Consider the following 13,190-nt stretch of genomic DNA (forward strand, 5'->3'; position numbering starts at 1 on the left):
TTACGCCGCCTTTCTTTGCGTGAACATTTGGGCGGCGTTATGCAAATCTTCCCACATCGTGACGTAGACATGTGGGGGCGTGTTAGAACGAGCCGTTTTAGGTAGGCGTGGTTGACTTAACTTTTATAAAGAATATATCTTTGGATTTGAGACTTTAGTCTTTGCAACGTTACAGATCTTCTTTATGCACCAAGAGCTTGTAACACTCCAAAGAGAAAGGAAAAACTGAAATCGCATCATATGACCCCTTTAAAACCATTTGGTTCAAGTGACAGCACCAAAACAACATAACAGCAACATCATCTGAACGCTACGTGTCAAGGCGAGACTGTGGCTATGGTTCAAAACAATTCAGCTGACTCGAACAGCCAAAAAATACTTTCTAGGTAGAGAGCTCACTAATGCAAAAATCATATGACTTTATGTATCCACATAAAAAACGGTATATGGCTGTACAGAAGCAGTAACGTATATAAACAAGCAATGGAGCAACTGTTGACAGCTTTGACAGGCGCAGGTTCATTCTCCATTCACATGACGGACATCAGACATCAACCTTACGCATTAAGAATAATATGCATTTTGTTATATTGAAATGAAACTCACGCATGAGGTGAGGGAGTGAAGCTGACATCCTCCGCCGCATCGTAAAACTCCTCCGTGTCGCTGGTGTCCGACGCCATTAAGCCCGGGCTGCATACAGAGGTCGCCGCCACTGCTGCTGTTTCAGCAAACGAGGAAAAAGACCCAGAGCTTGTGAACCAGAAAACGGGAAAATAAACGTCTGACACGTATCTGGATTTGCTCCTGGCGCGCCTCTGTCTATGGCATGAGTGCTGGGAGAGGCCGCTCCGCTCACCTGGATGTACGATAACGCAAGCAGACACACGGCCTAGATTACACGATCTCAGACAGCGGGGTTGCGTTTTATTTTTTTTAAAGCAAAATCAGCAGGTTATGTCGATCTAATCAGGCGGTAATGCAATGTAAAGGTCCGCCCGAAGCTTTCCGTGCGGACTGTCAGTGATCCTTGCATATCGGGAAGATCCCCTACCGGGATTTATGATCAAAAACAAACCGAGAGGAGGAAGAGAAACGGCAACGGGTCTTCTCGCGTCCACCGAAGTCTCGCACTATCTCGCGGTGTTTGGAGGCATGATCCATGGACAGCTTCTTCTTCTTCTTCTTTCAGGTTTAATGGCGGTTGGCAACTCATCTCAAAGGTGCATTACCGCCACTTACTAGACTGGAGTGTGGGCATTAGACTGACATCAAAGGAGAGGTGGAGGAAAAAAAAAACCCATAGCCCTATTAAATTCTTTCACTTAACCCACTGTTTTTCAAAAATAACATTAATAAATTGTGTATTCTCCCAGATGCTTTCCCTAATAAATGCTCAAGTGTCATGCTTTGTTCATCCATTTGTGCCTTTAATTCTGCCCTATCTTCTTCATATGTTTTGCAGTCTAACAGTATATGCTTCACTGTCTCTTGTACATTACAATAAGTGCATAATCCAGTGGGATGTTTTCCTATTCTGTGCAATGTTGTATTTAAACCAGTGTGACCCATTCTAAGACGTGAGACTAACATCTCCTCCCTTGGGCTTCTGCTCCATGGACAGCTGATCTGTATCTAGATAGATAGATAGATAGATAGATCTCGGCATTAATATATACCCTTACGAAAATTAACCATGGTTTTACTACAAATTAAACCAAAAAACAATGGTTACTATAGTTAAACCATGGTAACCACAAATTAACAATGGTTTTGCTACACTAACCACAGTTTAACCATGTTATCTGTAGTAAAACTGTGGTTATACAAATGGTAATCAATACGCCAAAAAAACATGGTTACTACACTTTTACTACAATTAAACCATGGTTACTTTTCTGGAATGGAGTTAAGAAGAAAATTAAAAAAAAACAAAAAACAGATAGATAGATAGATAGACAGACAGACAGACAGACATATTTGTAAATATATAGTGCATTAATTCCACAACATTCTCAATTATCACAATATATTACAGTGCAGTTCTTTTAAATTAGCTAAATTTGACAAATCACACTTAACTACAGTCTACAGCTGACGAATTTGCTATAAAGTTGCCTTAATTGTGACATTGTCTCATTTTGAATTGCTAATACCAGGTGAGTGATAATAAATCAATAAATCAAGCTGTAGTACGATCTACTCATCAAAGTATATTAGTAAACAATACAGTGATGTCATGCCGAACAGTGCTTTTTTTATGCATTGAGATTTATACAGTACCGTCCAATAACATCCCGACTGTGGAAGAATCAACCAATCACTGCGTGTATCCCTGCGTCATGAACTTCTTTTGGTAACGGAAGTTTTTAGTGTCAAGAATTGATTGACACGAACGTAAACCAATCAGCAAGGCGTACGGCACGTATTCCCTTGAGGCCACAGCCAATGAAAAACAAGAGAGGAGGGGCTTTGTGAGGTCCATGAGTAGAGTGGAGTTGGGGGTCTAAGAAGAAAACAAGGGTAAATTCCGGAGGTTGTGGTAAGTCGAAACGGCTTTTAAAAGTTTATTTGTTTAGTATTCTATCTGACAAACTGACATATCGGTGGCATATACGCAAAGATACACATCATTCAATACGAAAAGTAGCTTGTTGTCAGCTGAAGCTAACGTTAAATGTAGCGGCAGCAGAAGCAAAGCTGCGAATGAGGAGCCATGCTTCAGGTTTGGTCTTTTATTCATAAGAGCTGAGCTGAGCTGAGCTTTCAAGAACGGACTAAGCCAGAAGCAGGGCTACATTCACAGCTCCGGTTCTGCCGCTAGACTGGTGTCAGCGCGGGCGAGAGGCGGGTTCTGTGTGTGGTTAGTGTGTTAGTTCCCACATAAACATCAGCAGACATGTCGCCAAGAGTCTCTTCCACAACCCCAAACTCTGTGTCTGAACTAACGACTAGTACGTTACTACAAACACAACGCCCTGTCAAAACGAAGTGCTGCTAACAAATAGATGCCTTGTTTCTGTTCATTCAGGGCCACTATGATTATCTACTAGTTGTTTCGGCTGGACCCCTGCTGTTCTGTTGGTGACCAGAGCTGTTTTCGTTTTGTTTGTGTTTGGCCTCACTTTCTAACACGCATTTCAACTTTCTTTGTGCTGTTGTTATAAATTTATTTTACCAAATAATTTTTTTTTATTTAAATAGAACCTGTTTGATTCAGTATGTTAAAAGTTACTCAGTTTTATATATTTTTGGTGTCTGCATCAGATTGAAGTCCATATATCAACCAAACTGAGTAATTAAGGACAATCTAACCAAATAACTCTTGCTAAGTTGTTGACCCTGTTATCAAACAGCTTTTGATGACTTCTAAATTCATTTTCGTAGCTCCAGATACTCAGCAGCTACTTGCTCCGGCTGTCAGAGTGTGACAAAAGTTGAGCTCAATTATTAAGAGCGTGATTCAGAGCAGCTGGGGGCTGTAAGGGCCACCATGGCATGTGCTCATATGCCATGACAACAGTAACATAACACTAATAGCTAAAAACAAGCCCTTCTACCAGGGGCCTCTGGCTGAAGACTTAATTTAGCGTATGTTCTGTGTTGTGTATTGTCCTGGCCGTGTCATTTGTTGCTTTTATTTTCTTGAGGAAACACATGGTTTGACGTGACTTCAAGGCACTTATGATTTTTTAATATATTTTTTTAAACTAAAGCCATTCAATGGAGTGTATTGTTTATATTTGCCTCAGACGTGAACATATAGCTAGTAACAGAAATATGAATACTCGTTTATGGGTCCTGTGACTACAGTTCCACACTGCTTGATGGGGGAGAGGCACGGTTGTTAAGATAGTTACACCACAAATTCCCTGATATAATTACTATTTTTATTTATTATTTATATTTAGATTTATTTTACCTCTAATTTTGAATCATGCTGCCTTTTTATTACTGAAATAATGATGTCTGTTTTTATCGTACACTAAAAAGATTATAATTAAGCCTTTTTTTATAAGCTGTACTTTACATATTCAAACACTCCATCGTGTGGAAATGGGTGGTTTCTCTTATTGGGATCCTGAAAGAGAGGAGAAAAAAATTGTAATGGTTGTGAAAAGATTCTCTTTTTATCAAATGTGTGGTTAACCTGAAATTTCTGAAGATGAGGCTGATATGTGGTGGGCTGAGGTTGTGGGCTGTGGTTTAGCACACATAGTGTAGTAATGCGTCAGAAAGACACATTTTGCTGACACGCACTCTTTACGAGATGATTCAACACACTTTTATCCTATTTTAATAGTTTTATGACCTATTCAAGGTTGTATGTTCCATTTATGGAGACAGTTCAGTCATGTCAAACTTTGTCAGTGGCTAAAATGACAGCTTGGTATGCACAGGTATAGATTTTACATATTGAATTTGACAGGGGTTATAAGGGGTCTGATGCCGTCATTGCCGTGTTTAATCCAGCATTGATTTCCAGCCTCACATTCAGTTCTGAGTGATGGCATGAACAATGCAGTGTCACATTACAGATGAAGAATAGCTTCTAATTTAGAGAAGGGAAGTTGGTCTAGGTGGCCATAATAAAATGCACAGCAAGCTTGTTATAAGCCCCTTTTACACAGTGTATTGATTCTGGAAAATTGCCGGAAAATTGCCAATGTACCTTCTGTGTGAACACAAACACGACCCGGGATTAATCCCGGGAACGATCCCGGGTTGGGAACCTAGTAGCATTGTCGGGATCAGTCCCGGAACGAGCACTGTGTGAACAAAAGCCAGGACCAATGGCGTAAAGGGTGTGTCGTCGTGACTGATGACGCACGTTATTATGTGACTCTTTTACCGCTTTTTTTGTTTGTTTTGAAGGCAGATCAACGATCATGACGAAAAAATTGCTGTGTGAAAGAGGCTCTAGTTAACTAAAATGAAAACTAAAACCATTAAAATTACTTGAAATAAAATAAATGGTAAGGTCTTTGCACACTGAGTCCGAAAATGTTCACACGTTAAAAAATAAATACGATCTCACATTGTGTAAATCACGTTTGCACACTGCCTCCAAAACTTTCATCCGTCATTAAAAAAAATTCGGATCAGGTTCGATTTACTGCGTTTTCACATCCATGGAAAGCATTTTGATAGGAAAGGATGAATAATATGACAAAAAAATGAAAAAAACTCATACGAAAATTTCAGACTCAGTGTGCAAGGACCTTTAACTGAAATAAAATGTACAAATCTTAAACTTTTTATTAGAAATGTTACTTTCAATCCTTGCCAGGGCAACATTTTTCATTTTATTTTAGTTTAACTTGAAGTACTGAATAACTAAAACTAAAACTGAAATTAAAATGAATAAGACCTATATAGGCGTGTTTAAAAACAAAAACGAATAAAAATGGGGAAAAAAATTTAACAAATTTTAAATTGAAAGGATTGAAAATGGAAAATATAAAATATAAAATTTAAAAAAAAAAAAATATATATATATATATATATATATATATATGATATTAACAAAATTATAATGACACATTTTGGCCAGACACAATGTTTCAAAGATTACCTGCAGACTTTTAGAAAAGTTTTGGAAAAGGTTGATTAATTAAAGGTTCTGTTTTTGTCCAGCTCTGATAGCGCGACTGACAGTTTTAAAAGCACATTAAAGTGTGTGTGCCAGAGTGAAACTATTAGTTATTTGAAAGTCTATAAAGAGACGTACTAAACCCGAACATCTCAGTGAGGTTTGGGGTGTTTAGCACAGCTTATCTTTGACCTCTGTCTGTTGCTAAGACACAGTGGTTGCCACGGCAATGAGGAAGAATTGTAAAAGCCATTGAAGTGTAGAAATTCTTTCCATGGTGTGATGCTTTCAAAAGTGCTCATCCTTACAGCCTGGACAGTCTTCTTTATGGAATCAAGAACTCAAAACATGAATTGAACAAAAGTTACCTGAGTGCAATGAAAGAAGAAAGTGGTTTTGCTGCTTTTTTTGTGTATAATTGTTTATTTTTCAAACTCCAGACTCTTGAGGTTTCTAGAGCTAGTGTGACATGGGGAAAATGTTTCTTTACACATCTGTGAGCTGCTGTATTCAAGAACTCAAAACATGAATTGAAGAAAAGTTACCTGAGTGCAATGAAAGAAGAAAGTGGTTTTGCTGCTTTTTTTTGTGTATAATTGTTTATTTTTCAAACTCCAGACTCTTGAGGTTTCTAGAGCTAGTGTGACATGGGGAAAATGTTTCTTTACACATCTGTGAGCTGCTGTATAGATTTCTAGGTAGGCTACAAGTTGTCGTTTGTATTTATTTTAAAGGTGTTGTATGTTCAGAAAGTGTATGTAAATGGTTTCAACTGTGATTGACATGAAGAAACAGCAAGGATGAGCCCATGTAAGATGCTCTTCTGCAGCCTTTAGTCTGATCGCACATTATTCTTGCAGCGGTTGTCTTGTTGATCTTTGAGCTGCACACTCTTGTTGAATGAAGCTGTTAAACACTCCAGCTGGTCACTGAGATGGTCACAGCTGTCACGAGTGTGTCTGCACAGAGGTGGCATTCAGTGTCTGCTCCTCAGCTTTGTTTCCTTATCTGTGAGAGAGAACTGTGTATAGTGGCTGATTATGAAGTGTCAGTATCACTGTAGGGTGCCTTTTGGTGTCCTGTACATAAGTAACTCATTTGCCATGATAACTTAACATAAAAATGATGATGAAAGGGTGTGTTATATTAGGCTAAGTTTTTGTGATTAATATGTGATTAAGGATGTAATTATATTATTTATTATTATTATATATTTTTTTAATAACCCTGTTTAGGAAAGGGACATCATACCTTTCAGAAAATATAATTTGCATCTTAATTTTGCAATTAAAACGTATTTAACAGTAATATATAGGTCCATGACGGTGGATATCTTATGGTTTATGCTTCGAATAATGGCCCATAATTATCTAAAAAAAATGTGTGGGAGCTCAGCTAATATATTTCTATAGTATTTGAGTGTCTGTCTATTTATGATATGACATAAAGCGAATGGGAAATTAAAAGCACAATTTTTGAGTATTGTGAGGGTTGAAAGGCACTCTATGGTGATATTGACCCAGGTATATCCTGTGATAATTTTCTTTTCTGTCTCCTGATCAGGCGGAAGAGAGGAAGGGGAGGGGGGGCAGACAGCGCCCAAAATATGAGCAGCTAAATATTAATAGAAATGCCATATGCTGTACTGTTGCAAATAGACAGTGGCAGTAATGGGAACGGCTGTAAATGTAAAAATTTGATTTTAATTTTGAGATTTGCTAAAGATTGCATTTAACAGTGTTATTAAATTATTTGTATTTTATGGTTTAACTTTAAAGGGTAAGTTCACCCAAAAATGAAAATTCTGTCAGTAATTGCTCTCCCTCATGTCGTTCCAAGCCCGTAAGACATCTTCAGAACACAAATTAAGATATTTTGCAAAGAGAGAAATGCAGGTGTCGTGGGACTTTCATGAACACGGGTTGAATTTTGAAATGGAAGAGAAGAAATTGTTAAATAAAGTCATCATTTTTGTTTTCTTTGCACACAAAATGTATTCTCATAGCTTCATAAAATTAAGGTTGAACCACTGATGTCACATGGACTATTTTAATGATGTCCTTACTACCTTTCTGGGCCTTGAACTTTTCAGTTGCCTTGCTGTCTGTGCAGGGTCAGAAAGTCTCTGATTTCATCCAAAATATCTTAATTTGTGTTCCAAAGATGATCAAAGGTCTTATGGGTTTGGAATGACATGAGAGTGAGTAATTAATGACAGAATTGTAACTTTTGGGTGAACTATCCCTTAAGTGAGCATAAGATGTAAGATTAAGTCAGCATAAGATGATGCCAAAAGTATCCTATCCGTAAAAATAAAGGAAATGTGCCTGAACAATTAAATACTCATTAAATCTCTAATATCAGCTGATATATTGTGCATCTTTAAGAAAAAGTTTGGGTGGGTTATATAAAAGGGTTTGTGCCATATGAAAATAGCCAATAGGCATTAATTGCATTACAGCCATGAACATGACTTGCTGCTTGCTTTCTGGCTGTTTGTAGGGGAAGGATATTTCTCATTTTGAGTGGACAAAAATCTGTGTAATGCAGGATGACTCATCAATATTTTTGTTCCAACTATAAATATTAAATGCTTATAGCAGCTAAAAGTTAATTTTGTTAGCGGTATACTAACATATACAGTACATTTAAAAGCGGGGGTCAGTAATGTTTTTCTTTTTGAAGGAAATGATTACTTTTATACAGCAAGGTTGCATTAAATAGATAACGTGACAGTAAAGATATTTTTATCATTTCAAACTTTCTATTTATAAAAGAATACTAATAAAACTGCTTTTAACAGTGATAATAAGAAATGTTTCTTGGGCACCAAATCATGATGTTTAATTTCTGAAAGATCATGTGACACTGAATACTGGTGTAATGGATGCTGAACATTCAGCTTTACCATCACAGGAATAAATTACATTTTAAATGTATAAAGATGAGATAGAAAATGTTTATTTTGAAATGTAATAATATTTCACAAAATTACTGTTATTATGGTCAAATAAATGCAGCCATGTTGTGTATAAAGGTTAATTCACACTGCACCAAAAGACACCAACAGTGACAGTCTCCTGATTACAGTATGTCACTTCTCATTTCAAGACCAATTCAACATGTCATGGTCACAGACAGCTCTGAGTGGGTTAACCCACAGAAAATAAGTCTATTAAATTAGATTTCACCCCTATCTTGATTATTTCCATAACTCATGATGTTCCTGTCTTTCTGCTGATGTTTCAAGGTGTTCTGGGGTTTTGTGCCTGGGCATGGACCACCCTGTGCATAGAGGAGACACCATGTCCATGGGACTGCACGACAGGTACTGTGCAATGTATGTCATCTTATTCTTCTACACACACATACTCATACTTCATATTCATCGTCCCTGTACAGAGACACATGTGTTCTCATTTACCCTCTCTTCTGTCTGGACACCGTCCTCTTGGTTTGCTTTGTGCATGTGTTTCTGTCATGAACACATTACACACACATGCTCATGACCGGTTTCTCCACCGGTCTCATGTGATCTGTCATCATGGAGGACATTGCTAAAACTGTGACATTTGTCCTGCTGTGTGTGTGTGTGTGTATTATGCAGTCATCTCAGGTGGTTTAAACAGAAATGTTATTTTTTTCTTTTAGATCCTACAATATAGACTGGGTTCTCTGTTGGCAATGTGATGTAACGGTACTAAACATGCTACCTTATTCATCAATTATACATCACTCTGTGCTTCAGTTAGTTATATTACTACTATAATTATTGTAATTATATTAATAGTAAAATTTTTATTCTGAGACAGATGCCGATGATTCATTTTGCATGTTCAGGTTTGTTGATATTCTGTAGAGTGCTGCAGGAGGAAATTTAGCATTTTTGCACTTCCAGTTCCATTGTCCCGAAGTCAGTAGATTTTTAATTGTGTTTATACTCCCGCTCTTGCAAATTTTCTAACTCAAACTTTCCAACTTGTAGATTTTAAATAAAGATTTAAAAAGTTGTTGAAAGCTGTGGTGGTGACATTGATTCTTGCATGTTAAAATGTGTAAGTAACAAAATACTTATGAACTGAGAAATCAAAATTCCCTTGATCTTTTGATATAAGAGGTGATTGTGCTATAAAAACATTTTGTAAGTTTCAGAACTCAAAACTTTCTCATTAGTCCTAAAATAGCTTATATTGAAGCCAGTCTGCCAAAACAACAGCTTGTGAAATGAATGTGCCACTTTATGACGTAATAGTGTCTTTATTTGATGAACTTTATTTTTAATGAAGTGCCAGACCACATCAGTAAGATCTTTGTCCTTTGTTCACTTCATTGTACCACGGAATCGTTTACAAACAAGGCACAATTTGACGCAGGATTTTCAGAAAGATTGAAACTAAATGACGATGCTGTGCTGACTATATTGGATCAGATGTCGCACCACATAAGTGTGAGTAACTATTTTTATTACGTTATCACTATTGCTTTGTCTGTTATTACAGATCGTTTGATATGAGTATGTATGCGTTTTTAACCTAAATCACACAGCAGCGTCCATCTGTGAAGGATGTATGCTGTCAAACATACACAACTATTAGCCAATCATAGCAGTGGGCGTTTACTTCCGAGTCTACAATCCGCCACACCTATTCAAACGGAGCATTCAGATGAGAGGGGTCAAAACAGGACAGAAATATCCTATTACTTATAAATTATCTTTTTTTTATGTAAAAAACCCAACAAAAGTTTTTTTTAAATCCAGGTTGCCCTGCAACATTTTCTGACATGTATTTGGAACGTTTAATTTAGTAAAAGGGCCATCAGAAAGCCATATGCTTCAGCAAATGCAGTCTCTTGTTTTTGGATGTATCTCTGGAGTTGATTTTTTTTCTGTTATTAATGTTATCGTGACAAACATATCAAATGGTTTTGTCACAGACTAGTGCTGTGGCGAGTGAGGCTGAGAGAGGGCATATGTGCTCAAACTGCTGCTTTCTGTGCACACTTTCTGTTATATCATGGAGACTGTACTCCTGTGTCTTTGCTTGCTGTTTAATCAATTGTTACACCCATTTGCAATCTAATTTTCTCTGTGGCTAGCAGCTATACAGATAATTGCCATAAATGCTCTTGAAAATGGACACCTCAGGACACAAGATAAACCCTGGTACAAATACGTAGTGACAAACACACACTTTTTACACTCTTTTACTATCTGCATGCTGTCATACTGTCCCGCTGACTAGTTCTTGCTCACACAGATGATATAAGGCAGGCATATGACTGAGATTTGTGTTCTCTGCACTCTACAGTCATGCCTGATTGTTTGCTGTCTGTGATGTGTAAATCACAACAGAATTACAGCTTGAGCTCAGATCGCTATAAACACTAAACACTCAATTAAACAGTACAGCTCCTGAAGTGAGCGCAGCATGTTGGCTGATGGATTCTTCTATATTGTTTAACAGAAAAACAAAGGCAACTGTGAATTCCATCGATCTGAGCTGTCCTGCCGCCTGCTGAAATGTTGCACGCACTACTCTCGTTTTGTGTCTTCACATGCCAGGTTGGCTCTTAAGGGCTGAGTGTGTGGGCATGTGGATTTGTGATGACTCAGACCCTTGAGATCATCGGACTAAGACTCAGTCAGCTGGTGTGTAGGACAGTATTGACAGGGCTATTTCTGTGTTCTGTTGGAGGAATGATTTACAAGACCTGCAGCCAAGTAACAGTCTCTCCAATGGCTCTTTTTAAGGTGTATACAGTGGCCCCAAAAGTATTTGGACACTTAAGCCACATTTCAACATGCATGTATTTGCATTATATAACAAAATATCAAAGTAGTGTTTATTTTGAAGAAATACACACCACTGTTCAAAAGGGGGCAGTAATATTTATATATTTTTAGGCAATTAATTTTTTTATTCAGCAAGGATGCATTATATTGATCAAAAGTGACAGTGAATAGGCCTATATTTACGTTGTTGGAAAATGTTTCTATTTTAAATCAGTGCTGTTCATTTCAAACGGTTTATTCATCAAAGAATCCTGAAAAAATCTATCACCATTTTAAGCAGAACAACTGTTTTCAAAACTGATTATAATAAGAAATGTATCTTGAGCACCAAATTAGCATATCAGAATGATTTCTGAAGGATCATGTGACACTGAAACTGGAGTAATGGCTGCTAAAAAATCAGCTTTGCCATCACAGGAATACATTTTATTTTCACAGAAAATAGAAACTAATAAGATAATGTACTATTAATATTGTTAGTTCCTTTTTTTAATGTAGACTTGGTGAGCATAAGAGACATTTAAAAAAGCATAACAACCACAGTCTTTTAGTTGTGACTTAAGTATCCAAGTACTTTTTGTGCTTATGTGATTGTCATATGGTGGTAGAAAGGTTGTAGTGTGTGATAATGTGCTTATGTCTTCTGTTCTATACCTTTTAAATTCTGTCACTCTTGTAGCTCTCTCGAACACACTGGTGTGGCTCTGATCTTGCCTTTAAGCTGTTTAGGACCCTCGACCATCTGTTAGTACTTGTTGAGGTTGCCTTAGCAACAGCTTCCTGTAGGAAAGTCTGAACTGTTAAAGCTGATTTTAATTAACTTCTGCACTTTAGAGCACTGCACTAATAGCTGTGCTCCGTATTTGATTGTTGCTAGATTTACCCATTTTTCCCTTACACTCTTTAAATTGAAAGATTCTTTATTGGCATATATGGTTTCATGAAGAACCTTTAAAGGGGTCATCAGATGCCCATTTTCCACAAGTTGATATGATTCTTTAGGGTCTTAATGAAAAGTCTGTAACATGGTTTGGCTAAAATTTCTCAATGATAGTGTAAAACAAAACCATTTTTACCCTGTCAAAAACAGCTTTGTTCATAGCAAGCCATTTCCTTGCATGTCGCTTTAAATGCAAATGAGCTTTGCTCTCCCCGCCCCTCTCTTCCAAGACACTCTCTGAGAGACGGTAAACTTTAGCCGCATTCATCGTGAAACTTTGTGTGACGTCACACAGACAGGCATCTAGAGTTGCAGTACTCGGACTCGAGTCCGGTCTCAAGTACAATTTTTAAAGGACTCGGACTTGTCATGGACTCGGATGCATTTTTACTCGGACTTGACTCGGACTCGAGCCTTTCGGACTCGGAAAATATGTCAGAGTCCAACCGAGTCCAGGGACAGTTGACGAAAATGTCACTGACTCTATGCATTATCACGAAAGTGATATTCAGTATTTGCATGTGTTTTTAAGTCTTGTCCAGTACGTTCTCTTAAGTTCTGTTATTGCTACACACATGAAGAGTTATGTCAAAATACACGTCTTGGAGACTATTCATGTAGATGCAGTCGGTTTTGTCTTAAGTGAACTTGAACAGTTGGGAGAAATACGGATGTGTCAAAATATTTGATCTATGCGTCAGATCTTAAAGCAACAGCGTAAATCTGCAGTCAGCGTTAGTGAGCCAATAAAGGCCCGGGTATACTTCACTTTCCGTGTTCCGTTCCGTCTCGCGCTCGAGCTTGACACTAGGGCTGGGTATCGAGTTCGATACTTTTTAGGCACCGACCGAATTGCCTCGATA

General features: G+C 37.6%; 2 protein-coding genes across 9 annotated transcripts in view; one reads left to right on the forward strand and one right to left on the reverse strand.

The window, feature by feature from the left end:
- Positions 1-2,340, reverse strand: part of LOC107700250 (WD repeat-containing protein 44-like) — a 19,757-nt gene extending 17,417 nt beyond the window's left edge. For 4 of the 7 annotated variants that reach the window (XM_016501849.1, XM_016501848.1, XM_016501847.1 and 1 more), the window contains exons 1-2: positions 2,284-2,340; positions 607-721 (exon numbers count right to left, since the gene is read on the reverse strand). In XM_016501849.1, coding sequence (XP_016357335.1) covers positions 607-721; positions 2,284-2,296 — 128 coding nt within the window. In that variant the 5' untranslated portion in view covers positions 2,297-2,340. Of the gene's footprint in view, positions 1-606; positions 725-859; positions 1,147-2,283 lie in introns of those variants that run through there. The other 3 variants (XM_016501852.1, XM_016501850.1, XM_016501851.1) reach the window with 3 other exon arrangements.
- Positions 2,341-2,447: 107 nt separating this feature from the next.
- The window catches only part of LOC107700252 (kelch-like protein 13), a 66,153-nt gene continuing 55,410 nt past the window's right edge, over positions 2,448-13,190 (forward strand). The window contains exons 1-2 of one of the 2 annotated variants that reach the window (XM_016501856.1): positions 2,448-2,542; positions 8,844-8,933. In XM_016501856.1, coding sequence (XP_016357342.1) covers positions 8,869-8,933 — 65 coding nt within the window. In that variant the 5' untranslated portion in view covers positions 2,448-2,542; positions 8,844-8,868. The remainder of the gene's footprint in view (positions 2,543-8,843; positions 8,934-13,190) is intronic. The other variant, XM_016501857.1, reaches the window with a different exon arrangement.

This window comes from Sinocyclocheilus anshuiensis, unplaced genomic scaffold (genome assembly GCF_001515605.1).
Source record: "Sinocyclocheilus anshuiensis isolate Anshui unplaced genomic scaffold, SAMN03320099.WGS_v1.1 scaffold1236, whole genome shotgun sequence".
NCBI lineage: Eukaryota > Metazoa > Chordata > Actinopteri > Cypriniformes > Cyprinidae > Sinocyclocheilus > Sinocyclocheilus anshuiensis.